Source organism: Ranitomeya variabilis, chromosome 2 (assembly GCF_051348905.1).
Source record: "Ranitomeya variabilis isolate aRanVar5 chromosome 2, aRanVar5.hap1, whole genome shotgun sequence".
Classification (NCBI taxonomy): Eukaryota; Metazoa; Chordata; class Amphibia; order Anura; family Dendrobatidae; genus Ranitomeya; species Ranitomeya variabilis.
Genome location: NC_135233.1, coordinates 877,773,934 through 877,794,229, shown reverse-complemented (window position 1 = coordinate 877,794,229; position 20,296 = coordinate 877,773,934). Strand labels below are relative to the sequence as shown.

The window sequence follows — 20,296 nt, the reverse complement described above, 5'->3', positions numbered from 1 at the left end:
TGCCTTTTCCAGAAGGCATGTTTCAGCTCTTTCCAAATATGCTCAATAGCATTTAGGTCAGGGCTCATAGAAGGCCACTTGAGAATAGTACAATGTTTTCCTCTTAGCCATTCCTGGGTGTTTTAGCTGTGTGGTTTGGGTCATTAGCCTGTTGCAAGATCCATGACCTGCGACTGAGACCAAGCTTTCTGACACTGGGCAGCACAGTTATCTCTAGAATCCCTTGATAGTCTTGATATTTTATTCTACCCTGCACAGATTCTAGACACTCTGTGCCAGATGCAACAAAGCAGCCCCAGAACATAACAGAGCCTCCTCCATGTTTCATAGTAGGGACAGTGTTTTTTTCTTGATATGCTTCATTTTTCCAACTGTGAACATAGAGCTGATGTGCCTTAACAAAAAGTTCCATTTTTGTCTCATCTGTCCATAAGACATTTTTCCAGAAGCTTTGTGGCTTGTCAACGTGAAGTTTGGCAAATTCCAGTCTAGCTTTTTTATGATTCCATGAAGTCCACTTTGGCTCAGACAATGACAGATGGTGCGATTTGACACTGATGTTCCTTGAGTTTGAAGTTCACCTTTAGTCTGATTAGAAGTTTTTCTGGGCTCTTTTGTTACCATTCATATTATCAGCCTCTTTGATTTGTCATCAATTTTCCTACTGCATCCACGTCCAGTGAAGTTGGCTACAGTTCCATGGATCTTACATTTCTGAATAATATGTGCAACTGTAGTCAGAGGAACATCAAGCTGCTTGGAGATGGTCTTATAACTTTTACCTTTAACATGTTTGTCTATAATTTTCTTTCTAATATCCTGAAACAATGTTTTCCTTCGCTTCCTCTGGTCCATGTTGATTGTGATACATACTGTACCATGTCACCAAATAGCACAGTGAGTATCTGTAGCACTATATACAGGCCCACATACTGATTCCAATATTGTAGACACCTGTGATGTTAATTAGTGGATACACCATGATTTAACATGTCCCTTTTGTCACATTATTTTCGGAGGTACCATCATTTCTATCCAGGCCTATTTCATGTGTTTGAATTTTTTTTAATTCTGTGGAAGCATGGTTGAAAAGCAGTGTCTTACTTTCATTTGTTCATTTTCATAGATTTTTAATTTATTATTGCTTTTGTCAGATTCAAGTCATTTCTGTGACCATTGTGGGTTTTTCTGTCATTAAGCGAGGGGTATCAACAATTTTGACCACGTTTGTAAAAAATCAGATGACTTTGCTTATGTTCAGACATAAATAAAACAGACAAAAGGACGACTCTGCATATGCTCGTCAGAATCCAACCTGAAAGTTGAGTTTCTTTATAAGTAGTGTTGAGCGATACTTTCCGATATGCATTGGTATCGGTATCGGATAGTATCGGCCGATACCGGCAAAATATCGGATCTCGCCGATACCGATACCCGATACCAATGCATTTCAATGGGACGCAAAGTATCGGAATGGTTCCCAGGGTCTGAAGGAGAGGAAACTCTCCTTCAGGCCCTGGGATCCATATTTATGTGTAAAATAAAGAATTTAAATAAAAAATATGGATATACTCACTTCTCCGGCGGCCCCTGGACTTTACCGATGTAACCGGGAGCCTCCGTTGCTAAGAATGAGCGCATGAAGGGCCTTCGATGACGTCGTGGCTTCTGATTGGTCGCGTGAGCGCTCATGTGACCGCTCACGCGACCAATCACAAGCCGCGATGTCATCACAGGTCCTTCAGGCGCTCTTTCTTAGGAACGGAGGCTCCCGGTTAAGTCGGTAAGGTCCAGGGGCCGCCGGAGAGGTGAGTATATGGATATATATATATATATATATATATGGATATACTCACCTCTCCGGCGGCCCCTGGACCTTACCGCCATAACCGGGAGCCTCCGTTCCTAAGAATGAGCGCCTGAAGGACCTGTGATGACATCGCAGCTTGTGATTGGTCGCGTGAGCGGTCACATGAGCGCTCACGCGACCAATGAGAAGCCGCAACGTCATCGAAGAGCCTTCACGCGCTCATTCTTAGGATCGGAGGCTCCCGGTTACATCGGTAAAGTCCAAGGGCCGCTGGAGAGGTGAGTATATCCATATTTTTTATTTTAATTCTTTATTTTACACATGAATATGGATCTGATACCGATTCCCGATATCACAAAAGTATCGGAACTCGGTATCGGAATGCTCAACACTATTTATAAGGCATGTAAAATTTAACATAACACAATAAACATACTTATTTTGTATATTTCTGTTTTTGTTAGGTATTTAATCCTTATTATCTCTTTCAAGCCGCCAGCCTTAGTTTATGGTTGGCAGAAGGATATATTGAATACTCAATAGTTATTATTGTGATTACTGTGCTGTCCATAATTCTGACTGTGTACGACCTCAGACAGGTACTGTGTATGTTTTATTACAGTGTATTTTATTACTTTTTATTGCATACAAACATAATATAGTAGGAATTATATTAACTAGTACATGAGAATATTAGCTATAATAAAGATAATCTCCTTTAAGCTTAATAAGATATGTAGATGCAGTACTTAAAAGGGTTGGCCATTACCTTAGTACTGATGGCCTATCCTTGAGATAGATCTTCAATAACTAATTGGTGGGGATGTGACATCTGGTACTCTCACACATCAGCTGTTACAGGTGCCGATTGGAAGTTCTAAGATGTTGTGGGAACACAGCAGCTTTATCAAAACTATAATAGCCACACAATGTAGAATCCCACCCTCTATTCTATCTTGTGGTTGGATCAATAGTACCCACTGATGGCCACTATAGAAATGACAGAGCTCTTATATTCCGAGTGCTTCTGAAAACTGCCTGCTACTGACGCTGGTAACATCTGATTGGTGGGAGTGCCGGGTGTAACCCTCACTGATCAGATTTTAATGGCCTATGCCGTGCTTTACCCTTCTGGCCTACAGCTTCCTTGCAGTGCTCTGATGCAACACCACACACAATTATTATGTTAGCTTTGTGCTTTATTGTTGAACTCCTCCATCTGTAGGCTTGCCACATGGAAAATTTATTGAGATAGGCATTGCAGACATCAATCCTAATGAAGGGCTTTCTGGAGTACAATGTGCTGAAATCATTAAGAGTCACACACCACATAATGAATTTTTTGCATCTTCTCTGTGGTGTGCACCTCTGTTCACCACAACGGAAATGCTACTCCAGTCACTGACTGTAATTAGTTTCTGGCATAAGAAACACTGAGACTTTTTTGTTTGATGGGCTGGTGTGTTGCATTTGTCACCATTTTCTAAGACCGATAAATTGTTCAATTTCTGGGATATAGGGCTGTGTGGGGCTTATTTTTTGTGATCTGAAATTTTTCTGGTGTTCACTGGTACCACTTTGGGATAGATCCTTTGTATTGATTGACTCTTACTGCATTTTATTGTTGTGACAACCCCCAAAATTCTGTCATTTCCTATTTTTTGCTATGTATTTACTGATCAGATTAATTTAGTTTATATTTTGATAGATCATACTTTTCTGAACACAGGCACATCAAATCATTTTTTTGTATTGTTTTATTTTTAATGGGGCAAAAGGGGGGTAATTTGAACTTTTGTATTTTTTTTTATATTTTTAAAAACTTATTTTTCTCACATTTCACTTTTTACTGTATTTGTTAGTCCACTTAGGGAATTTGAAGCTCTGATCATCCAATCACTTGCTATGTATAGCTAAAATCATGGTAACCTATGAACATCACCTAAAAGATGATTTTCACAGGAGAATCGCAATGACAGGCACGGAGGTCTTCAGCAGACCCCCAGCTGTTATGGCAACACATCGGTTCCCCTGCAATCAAGTTATGGAAGTGCAGATGGGTGCTGTTAATGACAAGCTCCTCTACCGGTGAATGTTATATGCTGCTCTCAGAGATTGGTTAACACGTTAACAGCCACGTGGGAGCCTGCATCAAAGACAAGGACAGCTGCACATTATATGTCGTGTAGGGGTTAAAGGGTGTTATAGTGTAGATTTGCTTTGCTTTTTCTGGCACTAGATTAGAATGTCTGCTTGCACTAGTAATCCATCTGTTACCTCTCTGCTTGCCTTACTAATTCTATAGGATTAATTTCTTCTCTGTGGTTCTTGAGAACATGTTATTTACAGTCTCTATGTGCTTTACCTGTGCAGCAATCTGTAAAACTGAACCGACTGGTGGAATCCAATAACAGTGCTGTTATCACTGTGCACACTAGTGATGCTGGTAAGTAAAATAAAAAATACACTGCTCAAAAAAATAAAGGGAACACTAAAATACAACATCCTAGATATCACTGAATGAAATATTCCAGTTGCAAATCTTTATTCATTACATAGTGAAATTCATTGAGAACAATAAAACATAAAAATGATCAATGTAAATAAAAATGGAGGTCTGGATTTGGAATGATACTGAAAATTAAAGTGTAAAATCAAATTTCAGGTGATCCAACTTCAGTGGAAATGCCTCAAAACAAGGAAATGATGCTCAGTAGTGTGTGTGTCAGGTGTTCTCTTGAGGGATCTAGTCCCAGACCTGGACTAAAGCAAAAGTCAACTCCTGGACAGTCTGTAGTGCAACGTGACGTTGGTGGATGGAATGAGGCATGATGTCTCAGAGGTGCTCAAATGGATTCCAGTCTGGGTAACGGACAGGCCAGTCCATAGCATCAATGTCTTCATCATGCAGGAACTGCTGGCACACTTCAGCCACATGAGGCCTTGCATTGTCATGCACCAGGAGGAACCAGGGCCTAGTGCACCTGCATATGGTCTCACAATGGGTCTGAGGAGCTCATCCCAGTACCTAATGATAGTCACAGTACCTCTGGCTAGCACATGTAGGGCTCTGTGTCCATCCAAATAAATGCCTTCCCACAACAATACTAACCAACTGCCATACCAGTCATGCTATAGGATGTTGCAGGAAGCAGAACATTCTCCACGGCGTCTGCAGACTCTGTCACATATGCTCAGTGTGAACCTGCTCTTATCCTAATAACTCTTCTGCACATCTTGATAAAGAGTGTTGATATCCTTAGGCGGGACCCTCCCTCATTACACAAATATACATCACTAGATCTGCTTCATCCAATAAGCATTCATGTTTACACAGCTTGGAGTTTAAAAGCTGCATAAAAATAACGATATGGTCTAAATACTCATTTGCCTAATAGTTGTGCGCATAGCTTGTGCACATAATGCAAATAAGAGAATATGGCTACTGTACGGTTGTGTAAATTATTGTACCTGTCATTGAATCTAACATGTAAGTTGCCAAAAACTGCTTTACATCAAGTGCAATATTATAGTCCACTGAAACCAATCTCTATCATTAGACTATGCAACTCTCATAGAAATGAGACAGTTATCCTTGACTTTTTCACTTTTGTGACATTATCCCATTACAATCAATTTTTTATAGGTAATGAGGAAATGGAATCCAGACACTTGGTCCCTGGAGATCTACTAGTGCTCTCAGGAAAAAGGTTTTTTCTTCCATGTGATTGCATTTTACTGAGGGGCACCTGCATAGTGAATGAAGGCATGCTGACAGGTGAGCTATTTTACTATCCTTTATATGAATATTGCATTATGCAACTCTGTTCAGATAAGTTCAGATATAGATCATTCTGAATGTGCTTTATATACTTGCCTGCCACAGGATTATCCTGATTTCTTTTATAGAAATTATGCAAGAAATATCCAGTACATTTAGGCTGCACTGCTTAAAAAGGAACCCCGACCCAAAGTGGGTGATCTAGGGTGGACCAGGATTTTCCCAAGACGAATTAGGGGTAAAGGTTAAACATCCCTATTCCATAACATGGGTCCATAATTCAAAATCGTAATAAAAATTATAATAATAATATTATACAGGCGAGAGAGAGAAAATGTTTTAAGGCATTTTTATTACTTACTGCAAAGTCAAAAGTTTACATACACTAAGATTATTTTGCCTTTAAACAATTCTGGACTGCCCATATGATGATGTCATGTGTTTGGAAGCTTTGGCAACACCTGAGTTAATTAGAGACACACCTGTGGATGTATTTCAATTCACACCTGAAACACACTGCTTCTTTGTGTAGCATCATGGGAAAGTCTCAAGAAATCAGCCAAGATATCAGGAAGAGAATTGTAGACTTGCACAAGTTTGACTCATCCTTAGATACAATTTCAAGATACCTGAAGGTACCTTGTTCATCTGTACAAACAATTATACACAAGTACAAACAAGATGGGAATGTCCAGCTATCATACCGCTCAGGAAGGAGACGAGTTCTGTGTCTCAGAGATCAACATGCTTTGGTGCAACAAATGCATATCAACCCAAGAACAAGAGCTTGTGAAGATGATGGACGAAGCTGGCAAGATTGTGTCACTATCCACAGTGAAACAAGTACTGTATCAACATAGCCTGAAAGGCCACTCTTCCAGGAAGAAGTCATTACTCTAAAAGAAGCACAAAAATCCAGAATAATGCTTGCAAATGCACACAGGAACAAAGATCTTAATTTTGGGGACATGTCCTGTGGTCTGATGAAACTAAAATTGAACTTTTGAAGCTTCGAAGCCTAAGAACACCATCCCAACTGTGAAACGGGGGTGGCAGCATCATATTGTGGGATTATTTTGCTGCAGAAGGGACTGGTGCACTTCACAAAATAGATGACATCATGAGAAAAAAGATTATGTGGCAATACTGAAGCAAGACATCAGCCAGGAAGTCAAAGATTGGTCAGAAATGGGTCTCCCAAATGGACAGTGACCTGAATCATACTGCCAAAATGATAACAAAGTGGCTTAAGGATAATTAAGTCAATGTTTTAGAGTGGCCATTAGTGATGAGTGAGTGAGCTCGTTACTCAGGTTTTCTGAACATGCTCTCCGATTATTTTGGACGTGCTCATAGATTATGTTTGTGTTGCCACAGCTGCATGATTTGCGGCTGCTAGACAACCTGAACACATGCAGGGATTGCCTGTTTGTTAGGGAATCCCCACATGTATTCAGGCTGTTTCACGAGGAAGCCCACCTAAAATGCGTATCAGGGCTGCCATTTTCCTGCATTTCAGCATACGGGTTAGTATGGGTATGATGCTTTTCTTCTTTGTGTATGCCCTGTCCAGTCTTAAAATATTTTGATATGCCTCCCTGGTGAGCTATTACCATTGCTGCTTCGATTATGTGTTGTATCACTTTTCATGGCATACTAATCTACTTTGTTATTGGGGGAATTATTCCATCCAGACTAGGCATTTGTTATTGGATTTATGTTATTTGACAATGCAATTTTGAGCCTGTATGTTGCCCTTATACTCATACCAATTGTAATATATGTCCATTGTTACTAATGCATCTTGAATCCCATGCCTGGTATTTTTCTTGTGGATTTGTAGAAATTTGTTCTTGACACTGTGCGCCATTGTCATTATTTTTTTGTACATCAAAAATACCCATTGCTACTTTTGTATATGATCTTTAATACAATAAAATTGTTCTTTTATTATATTTTGGACCATGTACTCCATGTCTCTTGTAGGATAGACGCAAATATATGTAGCAGGGGAGAGTGGCAAATACTGAGCAGCTGAGATTATCAAAGCAGAAAAGCCTACAGAAGCACTCAGCAGAACAGATTAACCCCTGCACTGCTAGAAGAAGCTGCACTATTTAGTATGAAGGTGAAGTGCTTCTAATCAGTGCAAGAGTGCAAGAAATCAGACAGCACAGTCTTCTGGCTCCTCTCCATCTCAGTAAACCTATGACATTGCTGTTTAAACTTAGTCCAATTTATAATGTAATCTGACTGCTCCCTAAAGTTGATTTTTAGCTGGCTTAAAAATAACCACACCCGACAGACAAGAATTTCTGTTTAGAATGGCCAATCTTTGGGAATGAGCATTCCTATGAACACCTTTTCCCTGAGTATCGGCCCATAAAAATGGACTCTAACACTTAAGCAGAATAATATAGTGATATACTGTAGAACAATTTTAATAATACATTCGTACCCAAAATGTCAGTCCTATTACAACATTATAAAAAATTTGTTTTGCTATAGGCGAAAGTATCCCGGTCACTAAGATACCCCTTGACCAAGTGACAAACTGCACCCCCTGGAAAATACATAGTGGAGAGGATTACAAAAGGCATGTGCTATTCTGTGGAACTGAAGTGATCCAAACTACATCATCCGGCTCTGCTCCTGTAACTGCAGTTGTGATGCAAACTGGTTGGTATATTTTCTCCCACTTTGTGAATACAGAAGAATTTCTTCACCATTAATGTAAAAGATCTCTTAACTTCCACTTAAATTTAGGAAACTTTGATACAATGTACACATAATTTTATTATATGTCAAAGAGATTGTCTAGTCTTGCTGTTAAAGTTTGTAATCACTTTGTGTGACTGCAGACTTCTGTATCCTTACAGTGTGTAAACTGCACACTCTCAGGATTCTATGCATTGCCTGTGAAAATGGGTAGTCATTTGACTACATGTATGCGATTTGTATAGATGTGGTCATGTGTTAATTAGATGTGCTCAATACAAGTGAATTGAGCGAGGCCAAGCACATCTAGTTAGAATTGTCACAGGGAGACTAGGTGAGCAAGAGCTAATAACCCGGGCCCCTGCAATTTCCCTCAGACTAGGGAAATCCTGACTGACCCTCTACCTAGAGTTTACACTGATGGTGTGCATGTCTAGGCCTCGACCCTCGCCCTGTCTCCTGTTTCAACCCTAGGCTGACACCAACCGCGCACCACCCAGTGAAGAGGTAATACACCAATACCCACAGTTAGCACAGACAAGTATAAAGGAAAATATACACCACGCCGCAGTCACTCAGGAATACACTATAAATGTGCATGGCAAAATAAATACAAATATAGGAAGGAGTAAATAAGACTAAGGAAAATACACCACCAGCAACGAATCTCCAACAACCAGCTCTCCACTCCGGACCGAGAAAACAACGCACAAGACAGAAGCTATAATCGGCGACGCCCAATGATCCGGAGAACGATTTAAAGGCCATGGGCATGGCCCAGCTTCCAATCCGAGGATCAGGTAAATTAACCCTGGAACAACTGGACAAAACCTAGCCGACGCCAATGAGCAAATAGTGGTCAAAAGCGGAATTACCGCTGTCTGTCGAACGACCTGGTCTGAACAGCGTCCGACATGACAGTACCCCGCCTTCTACGAGGGTCTCCAGGGCCCTCACGGCTTATAGGACCCGGCTTGTCTGGATGGCGACGATGAAAAAACCTGACCAGCCGATCTGCAGGACCTCTCCTCATGCCCATAACCACGCCAGTGTACCAAGTACTGTTAAGTACAACGCACTACACGAGAGTCAACCACCTTGGAGACTTCAAACTCCAAATTACCATCCACCAAGACTGGAGGTGGCATAGGCGCCGCATTCACAGAACCCACCACCTTCTTTAGAAGAGACCTGTGGAACACGTTGTGTAACTTATACAATGTAGGGAGCTCCAATCGGTACGCTACTGGGTTAATGACGGCGGTGACCCTAAATGGACCAATAAACCGTGGACCTAATTTAAGGGATGGTATTTTGAGTCGTATGTTTTTTGTGGATAACCACACCCAGTCATCCACACTCAGGTCCGGACCTGGCACACGCCTACTGTCAGCCACACGTTTGTTCCTAGCACCCACACTCAACAGGCGCTGTTTAATTCTCCTCCAGACTGATGATAATTGTGCTCCTAACTGATCCTCCTCCGGAACGCCGGAAGAGCCCCTCTGACTCAAGGTACAAAATTGAGGATGTAGCCCGTAAACACAAAAAAACGGACACTCCCCAGACGACTCCAGGCGGTGATTATTGATGGCAAACTCAGCCAAAGGAAGAAAGGTAGACCACTCCTCCTGGTTATCAGAGACAAAGCAGCGTAAGTACTGTTCCAAATTTTGGTTCATACGCTCAGTCTGACCATTTGACTGAGGATGGAACACCGAAGAATGAGACAACTTGATCCCCAGCCGTGAGCAAAATGCTCTCCAAAATTTTGCCACAAACTGAGACCCCCTATCAGACACGATGTCAGATGGAACCCCATGAAGTCTGACCACCTCCTGCACAAATACCTGAGCCAGAGTCTTAGCGTTAGGCAACGAAGGCAAAGGCACAAAGTGCGACATTTTTGAAAACCGATCAACAATCACCAAGATGACCATGTTCCCAGCTGATGAGGGCACATCAGTGATGAAATCCATGGAGATTTCCGTCCATGGCTTACTAGGTACTTCAAGAGGAAGTAGTGTGCCAACAGGACGGGAGCGGGGCGTCTTAGCCCTAGCGCACGTGGTACAAGCTGACACGTATGAGACCACATCCTGTCGGATCTTGGGCCACCAAAACTGACGTGACACCAACTCCAAGGTACCTCTAACCCCTGGGTGGCCAGCCAGGACAGCATCATGATGCTCTGCCAAAACCTTTAGGCGGAGATGAAGCGGTACAAAAGATTTGTTGATGGGAAGCTCAGATGGTACCTCCTGCTGAGCCTCGGCAATCTCAGCCTCAACCTCGGTAGTGAGAGCCGAAACCACAACACCCTTTTGGAGGATGGGTACTGGATCCTCCCGAGGTTCACCCCCCAGAAAACACCTGGACAGAGCATCCGCCTTAGTGTTTTTTGGCCTCGGTCTGTAAGTGACAACAAAATTGAACCGCGTGAAAAACAATGCCCAGCGAGCCTGTCTGGGGGACAGACGCTTGGCTGACTCCAAATACAGCAGATTCTTATGATCGGTAATAACAGTAACCTGATGTACCGACCCCTCCAAGAAGTGTCGCCATTCCTCAAAGGCCAACTTGATTGCCAACAACTTCCTGTTGCCGATATCGTAGTTACGTTTGGCGGACGACAGTTTCTTGGAGAAATAGGTGCACGGACGCAAACCACTCAAAGATGAGCCTTGAGATAGTACCGCCCCCACACCAACCTCAGACGCATCGACTTCCACAACAAAGGGTTTTGATACGTCTGGCTGCACAAGAATGGGGGCTGAAAAAAAACTGTTCTTAAGAAATTCAAATGCGCGCACAGCAGCCTCAGGCCAAACGGAGATATTGGTACCCTTTTTTAGTCATGTCAGTTAGCGGTTTAGCAATGATGGAAAAATCCTTGATAAATTTCCTATAGTAGTTAGAAAACCCAAGGAACCGCTGAAGTGCTTTCAGGTTATCAGGACGTTCCCAATGCAGCACCGCTTGCACCTTAGCGGCGTCTGTTATGGTTACCCCAATGACCATGGGAAACAAAAATACAAAACGGACTAGCTCTCGGGTGATGGAAACTAAGGTCGACCGTGACCTGAACCTGACCCAACACTTACAGTAGCCGGGGGATGTACCTACGATGCCCTAGACACCACGCGCCAGCCGGAGATCTAACTACCCCTATAAGAGGAATATACAGGCCTGCCTTACCTCCAGTGAGGAACCCCAAAAGATGATAGTAGGCCCCCACAGATATTGACGGTGAGTTCAGAGGAAATGACATACGTAGGATGAACAGCAGATTTAGCACAGTGAGGTCCGCTTACTAGATAGCAGAAGGACAGGAAAGAGTTACTTCACGGTCGACCTAAAAATCACTATTCAAAAACACCATCCAGAAATTACTTTAAACTCCAGTGACAACTCATGCCACTGGAGTAGTAATTTTCTGTCCACAAGAGCTTCCAGCACTGAAGAGTCACATTGCAGATAGCTGGACAAAAATAGAAAAACAAGAAACTAAATTCAACTTAGCTGAACTGGAACTTGAGGCAGATGAATGCAACAGAATGCTACTAGCACATTGATGGCCGGCATGTGACTAACAGCCAAGCAGCCTTAAATAGGAAACTCCCCTAGAGGGTGGCGACAGGTAATCAGAGATGGAGGAAGGCACATAAGAGACACTACCATAACAGACCACCGGGGGAGCCCACAAACCGAATTCACAACAGTACCCCCCCCTTAAGGAGGGGGCACCGAACCCTCACCAGAACCACCAGGGCGACCTGGATGAGCACTATGAAATGCACGAACCAAATCGGGAGCATGAACATCGGATGCTGTCACCCAAGAATTATCCTCCTGGCCATAACCTTTCCACTTAACCAGATACTGAAGTTTCCGTCTGGAAACACGGGAGTCCAAGATCTTTTCCACCACATACTCCAATTCACCCTCAACCAACACAGGAGCAGGTGGATCAGCAGAAGGAACAACCGGTACCTCATACCTCCGCAATAATGACCGATGGAAAACATTATGGATATTAAAAGATGCTGGGAGGTCCAAACGAAAGGACACAGGATTAAGAACCTCCAGAATCCTATAAGGGCCGATAAACCGAGGCTTAAACTTAGGAGACGAGACCTTCATAGGAACAAATCGAGAAGACAGCCACACCAGGTCCCCAACACAAAGACGAGGACCAATACGCCGATGACGATTAGTGAACTGTTGAGTCTTCTCCTGGGACAACTTCAGATTGTCCACAACCTGTCCCCAAATCTGATGCATCCTATCAACCACAGCATCCACTCCAGGACAATCCGAAGACTCCAATTGACCGGACGAAAACCGAGGGTGAAACCCTGAATTACAAAAAAATGGAGAAACCAAAGTGGCAGAACTAGCCCGATTGTTAAGGGCAAACTCTGCCAATGGCAAAAAGTCAAGCCAATCATCCTGATCAGCGGACACAAAACACCTCAAGTAAGTCTCCAAGGTCTGATTAGTACGCTCAGTCTGGCCATTAGTCTGAGGATGGAATGCAGACGAAAAAGACAAATCGATACCCATCCTGGCACAGAACGTCCGCCAAAATCTAGACACAAACTGAGTACCCCTGTCAGACACTATATTCTCAGGAATACCATGCAAACGCACCACATTCTGAAAAAATAGAGGAACCAACTCAGAGGAGGAGGGCAATTTGGGTAAAGGTACCAAATGAACCATCTTGGAAAAACGGTCACAAATCACCCAGATGACAGACATCCTACGAGAAACCGGAAGGTCAGAAATAAAGTCCATAGAGATGTGCGTCCAAGGCCTCTTAGGAATAGGCAAGGGCAACAACAACCCACTGGCCCTAGAACAGCAGGGCTTGGCCCGAGCACAAACATCACAAGACTGCACAAACATGCGCACATCTCGAGACAAAGAAGGCCACCAGAAGGACCTAGACACCAAATCCCTGGTGCCAAAAATTCCAGGATGACCTGTCAACGCGGAAGAATGAACCTCCGAGATAACTCTACTGGTCCAATCATCAGGGACAAACAGTCTACCAGGCGGACAGCGATCAGGCCTATCCACCTGAAACTCCTGCAAAGAACGCCGCAGGTCTGGGGAGACAGCTGACAATATCACCCCATCCTTCAGGATGCCGGTAGGTTCGGAATCACCAGGCGAGTCAGGCTCAAAACTCCTAGAGAGGGCATCCGCCTTCACATTCTTGGACCCAGGCAGATATGACACCACAAAGTTAAATCGGGAGAAAAACAACGACCAGCGCGCCTGTCTAGGATTCAGACGCCTGGCCGACTCAAGATAAATTAGATTCTTGTGGTCAGTGAGGACCACCACCTGGTGTCTAGCACCCTCAAGCCAATGACGCCACTCCTCAAACGCCCACTTCATGGCCAGAAGTTCCCGATTACCCACATCATAATTTCGCTCAGCGGGCGAAAACTTTCGGGAGAAAAACGCACATGGTCTCATTACTGAGCAGTCAGGATCTTTCTGCGACAAAACTGCACCTGCTCCGATCTCCGAAGCATCCACCTCAACCTGGAACGGAAGTAACACATCAGGTTGGCGCAACACAGGAGCGGAAGAAAAGCGGCGCTTAAGCTCTTGAAAGGCCTCCACAGCCGCAGAGGACCAATTAGCAACATCAGCACCCTTTTTGGTCAAATCAGTCAAAGGTTTAGCAATGGCAGAAAAACCCGCTATAAATCGGCGATAGAAATTAGCAAAACCCAAGAACTTTTGCAGACTCTTCAAAGAAGTAGGTTGCATCCAATCACAAATAGCCTGGACCTTGACAGGGTCCATCTCCATAGATGAAGGGGAAAAAATATATCCCAAAAAGGAAATTCTCTGAACTCCAAAACTACACTTTGAGCCCTTTACAAAAAGAGAATTAGCTCGCAAAACCTGAAAAACTCTCCTGACCTGTTGAACGTGAGATTCCCAGTCCTCCGAAAAAACAAGAATATCATCCAAATACACAATCATAAACTTATCCAGATATTCACGGAAAATATCGTGCATAAAGGATTGAAAAACGGAAGGGGCATTTGCAAGACCGAAAGGCATTACCAAATACTCAAAATGGCCTTCAGGCGTATTAAATGCGGTCTTCCACTCATCCCCCTGCTTAATCCGCACCAAATTATACGCACCACGTAGATCGATCTTAGTGAACCACTTAGCCCCCTTTATACGAGCAAACAGATCAGTCAGTAAAGGTAACGGGTACTGGTATTTAACTGTAATCTTATTCAAAAGTCGATAGTCGATACAAGGTCTCAATGAACCATCCTTTTTACCTACAAAGAAAAATCCTGCCCCTAGTGGAGACAACGAGGGGCGAATATGACCCTTTTCCAAGGATTCTCTGATATACTCCCGCATAGCAGTATGTTCAGGTACAGACAAATTAAACAAGCGACCCTTAGGAAACTTACTACCGGGGATCAATTCAATAGCGCAGTCACACTCTCTGTGGGGAGGGAGAGAATCAACTTTAGGCTCTTGAAAGACATCATAAAAATCTGACAGAAATGCTGGGATCTCAGAGGGAGTAGATGAAGAAATAGGAACCAGAGGTGCATCCCCATGAATACCCCGACATCCCCAGCTCAACACAGACATAGATTTCCAGTCCAAGACGGGATTATGAATCTGTAACCATGGTAATCCAAGCACTAAGACATCATGTAGGTTATATAATACAAGGAAACGAATAATCTCCTGATGGTCTGGGGTAAGACGCATAGTCACTTGTGTCCAATATTGTGGTTTATTGCTAGCCAAAGGTGTAGAATCAATACCCTTCAGGGGAATAGAAACTTCCAACGGCTCCAAATCAAACCCACAACGCTTGGCAAAGGACCAATCCATGAGACTCAGAGCGGCGCCAGAATCCACATAAGCATTCACAGTCACAGATGATAAGGTACAAATCAATGTCACGGACAAAAGAAATTTTGACTGCAAGGTACCTGTAGAAAAAGATTTATCAACCTTTTTATCAACCTTATTTATACGTTTAGAGCATGCTGATATAACATGAGCTGGATCTCCACAGTAGAAGCACAATCCATTTTTGCGCCTGTAATTTTGACGTTCGCCTCTAGACAAAACACGATCGCATTGCATATGCTCTAATGCCCTTTCAGAGGTCACCGCCAAATGGTGCACAGGTCTTTGCTCAGAAGACACCGCCATATGGTGCACAGGTTTTTGCTCAGAAGATACCGCCATATGGTGCACAGATTTTTCCTCAGAAGACCCCGCCATATGGTGCACAGATTTGCGCTCCCGCAAACGCCGATCAATCTGGATAGCCAATTTCATGGCATCATTCAGACCTGTAGGCACAGGGAACCCCACCATGACATCCTTCACGGCATCAGAGAGACCTTCTCTGAAATTAGCTGCTAAAGCGCACTCATTCCATTTAGTAAGCACCGACCATTTACGGAATTTCTGGCAGTATATCTCAGCTTCATCTTGCCCTTGGGAAAGAGCTATCAAGGCTTTCTCAGCCAAAATCTCCAAATTAGGTTCTTCATAAAGCAACCCCAAAGCCTGAAAAAACGCATCTACATTTAACAACGCAGGATCCCCTGGCGATAATGCAAATGCCCAACTTTGTGGGTCGCCGCGCAGTAGAGAGATAACAATTTTAACTTGTTGAGTCTGATCACCAGCAGAGTGAGATCTCAGAGACAAAAACAATTTGCAATTTTCTCTGAAACTCAAAAACCGGGATCTGTCTCCGGTAAAGTATTCAGGCAGAGGAATCTTAGGTTCAGACATTGGAGCACGTATAACAAAATCTTGTAGGTTCTGTACTTTTGTCGCAAGGTTATTCAAACCTGCAACTAAACTCTGTGGATCCATGTTTCAAATGGGTGTAACCCAAGCATTCAGATGTTAAGAGGAGAGGAGGAAAAAAAAAAAAAAGGCTGAAGACTGCAGTTTAAGCAAGAAATACAAATGATCAAACTAAGGTGCACTTTCAAACACAGAAAAAAAACCTTTTCTTCTCCTTCCTACTTTAGTGCATATTTTAACACATAGATTTTTTACTGGCCGGCCAAACTGTTATGGTTACCCCAATGACCATGGGAAACAAAAATACAAAACGGACTAGCTCTCGGGTGATGGAAACTAAGGTCGACCGTGACCTGAACCTGACCCAACACTTACAGTAGCCGGGGGATGTACCTACGATGCCCTAGACACCACGCGCCAGCCGGAGATCTAACTACCCCTATAAGAGGAATATACAGGCCTGCCTTACCTCCAGTGAGGAACCCCAAAAGATGATAGTAGGCCCCCACAGATATTGACGGTGAGTTCAGAGGAAATGACATACGTAGGATGAACAGCAGATTTAGCACAGTGAGGTCCGCTTACTAGATAGCAGAAGGACAGGAAAGAGTTACTTCACGGTCGACCTAAAAATCACTATTCAAAAACACCATCCAGAAATTACTTTAAACTCCAGTGACAACTCATGCCACTGGAGTAGTAATTTTCTGTCCACAAGAGCTTCCAGCACTGAAGAGTCACATTGCAGATAGCTGGACAAAAATAGAAAAACAAGAAACTAAATTCAACTTAGCTGAACTGGAACTTGAGGCAGATGAATGCAACAGAATGCTACTAGCACATTGATGGCCGGCATGTGACTAACAGCCAAGCAGCCTTAAATAGGAAACTCCCCTAGAGGGTGGCGACAGGTAATCAGAGATGGAGGAAGGCACATAAGAGACACTACCATAACAGACCACCGGGGGAGCCCACAAACCGAATTCACAACAGGCGTCCATTTTAAAACCAGAAGCAGACACAATATAACCCAAGAAAGGCAACTCTTGAACAGAAAATACACATTTCTCAAGTTTAGCATACAGCTTATTCTCTCTGAGAAGCTGTAACACCTGCCTGACATGATCTAAATTAGCATCACGGTCGCAAGAATATATGAGGATGTCATCTAGGTACACGATAACGAATTTCCCCAAAACATGCGAGAACACATCATTGATGAAATGTTGGAACACTGCAGGTGCGTTAGTCAACCCAAAAGGCATCACCAAATTTTCAAAATGACCCTCAGGGGTATTAAAAGCAGTCTTCCACTCATCACCTTGACGGACTCTTATGAGGTTGTATGCCCCCCTGAGGTCAAGCTTGGTAAACCACTTAGCACCCGCCACCTGGTTGAACAAATCTGGTATCAGTGGCATAATGTATGGATCACGAACCGTAATCTAGTTCAACTCCCTGAATTCCAAACACGGGCGTAATCCGCCATCTTTCTTCATCACGAAGAAGAACCCTGCTGCCACTGGCGAGGATGACGGCCTGATGTGCCCTTTGCTCAAGCTTTCAGCAATATAATCTTTTAACGCTTGTCTCTCCGGACCGGAGATGTTAAACATCCTTGCTTTAGGCAACTTGGCCTCTGGTTTAAACCTGATAGAACAGTCATAGGGACGATGTGGCGGCAACTCTGAGCAACCCTTTTCAGAGAACACATCCACAAAATCCAGAAGTGACTCCGGAACGCTTAAAGTCACCGCAGCCACACATGTGGCCAGGCAATTCTCCTGGCAGAACTCGCTCCACTGAATTATGTCCTGAGTTTTCCAGTCAATTACCGGGTTGTGCATGGACAACCAAGGAAAACCCAAAACCACCTGAGCAGGAAGATTCCTGAGCACCTTACATGTAACCCGCTCGGAATGTAGAACCCCAATGTGGAGTTTCACCTCAGCCACGAATTCAGTAATCTCCCCCTGAGAGAGAGAAGCAGCATTGATGGTGACCACACGGATAGGATGAGACAGTTTTTCAATCCTAAAACCTGCTGTGTGCGCAAAATCCTCATCAATGAGATTTGTGGCTGAACCACTATCCACAAAAACAGTAATTGGCAGCTCACTGCCAGCGATAAAAACCTTAGCAGGGAGCATGCATTGAGAAACCACTATGGAGGATATACATAAGCTCAGATTGGTCTCCTCCACACCATCTGAGCTTAGAAGTTTTCCGCCGTTGCATTTTTCTTAGACAGCAGAGGACAGATGTTAATAAAATGACCAGTTTTACCACAGTAAAAACAGGCTCCCTGCTTCCTGAGCTCAGGGGCTTGATTCTTAACATGTGATACCCCTGCGATTTGCATAGGTTCCATGGGCTCACCTGCAGCAACCTCACGTGAACCCAAACCCTCTCCCATAGGCGGTGTCTCATGCTCCCCCTGACGCAAACGGCGATCAATGCGGACAACCAGACTCATAGCGGAATCTAGAGAAGCAGGAGTCTCGTACATCCGAAGGCCTTTTTTAACCCTTCCAGAAACCCCATGAATAAACTGACTCCACAATGCTGGATCATTCCATTGTGTATTGATCGCCCAGCGATGAAATTTAGAACAGTAATCCTCTGCGACTCGCTCCCCCTGGCGAATAGTGCGTATCTTAGATTCTGCTAGAGCCATTCTGTCAGGTTCATCGTAGATTTTCCCAAGAGAAGAAAAAAAACACTCCACAGAGTCAAATGCAGCAGAATCAGATGGCAAAGAAAACGCACATGCTTGGGGATCCCCGCTTAACAATGACAACACCAGGCCCACACGCTGAGCCTCATTACCCGAGGAGATCGGGCGCATGCGGAAATATAGTTTACAAGCTTCACGAAAAGAAACAAATTTACAGTAAATCTTTCAGGCCAAGGAAATTTAGGCTCAGCAACTCTTCCTGTCGCTCCAGCCTGCACATTAGATACTGCTAGTCCCTGTTGCTGCACTGCCCCCCTCAACTCAGTAACCTGTAGGGACAGCACCTCCAACTGGCGGGTTATGGAAGTCATGGGATCCATGACAAAACACAAAAAAAAGAAACCCCTTTTTTTTTTTTGTTGGCCCGATTATAATGTCACGGGGAGAGTAGGTGAGCAAGAGCTAATAACCCGGGCCCCTGCAATTTCCCTCAGACTAGGGAAATCCTGACTGACCCTCTACCTAGAGTTTACACTGATGGTGTGCATGTCAAGGCCTCGACCCTCGCCCTGTCTCCTGTTTCAACCCTAGGCTGACACCAACCGCCCACCACCCAGTGAAGAGGTAATACACCAATACCCACAGTTAGCACAGACAAGGATAAAGGAAAATATACACCATGCCGCAGTCACTCAGGAATACACTATAAATGTGCAGGGCAAAATAAATACAAATATAGGAAGGAGTAAATAAGACTAAGGAAAATACACCACCAGCAACGAATCTCCAACAACCAGCTCTCCACTCCGGACCGAGATAACAACGCACAAGACAGAAGCTATAATCGGCGACGCCCAATGATCCGGAGAACGATTTAAAGGCCATGGGTATGGCCCAGCTTCCAATCCGAGGATCAGGTAAATTAACCCTGGAACAGCTGGACAAAACCTAGCCGACGCCAATGAGCAAATAGTGGTCAAAAGCGGAATTACCGCTGTCTGTCGAACGACCTGGTCTGAACAGCGTCCGACATGACAAGTGTGGCTTGTAGTGTGAAAATCAATACTTGCAGCCATGTGACCACTCTTGGCCACAGCATCAGATAATCCTGACAGTGTGCAGTGTACACAGCGTAAGGATTCAGAAGGCTGCAGTCACAGAGTGAATCCAGACTTTTACTACAATACTTTAAAACCACTTTAATACTAGTACTAAGCTAAAATAAAATATGGCTAATATATGGCTTAAAGTTGGATTGCATAATGCCAATCCATCCTTGAGCCATGAAATATGTATTGAGGCAACTCCTCTACAGCCTCAATTATGAATCAGATATTTCAAATATACGGTATATCAAGACAAAGAATAAATACAAATATCTTGCAATGACAATCAACATGAACCCCAGCAATATAATTAAAAAGATGCTCCATCTTGCACATTTATTTCCCATTGATGCATGCCATAAATCTGT

General features: G+C 43.6%; 1 protein-coding gene across 1 annotated transcript in view; it reads left to right on the top strand.

The window, feature by feature from the left end:
* LOC143808073 (putative cation-transporting ATPase 13A4) overlaps positions 1-20,296 on the top strand; it is a 370,353-nt gene that overhangs the window by 202,431 nt on the left and 147,626 nt on the right. The window contains exons 7-10 of the mRNA XM_077290330.1: positions 2,275-2,409; positions 4,184-4,256; positions 5,457-5,588; positions 8,100-8,270. Of these exons, the coding sequence (XP_077146445.1) occupies positions 2,275-2,409; positions 4,184-4,256; positions 5,457-5,588; positions 8,100-8,270 (511 nt within the window). The remainder of the gene's footprint in view (positions 1-2,274; positions 2,410-4,183; positions 4,257-5,456; positions 5,589-8,099; positions 8,271-20,296) is intronic.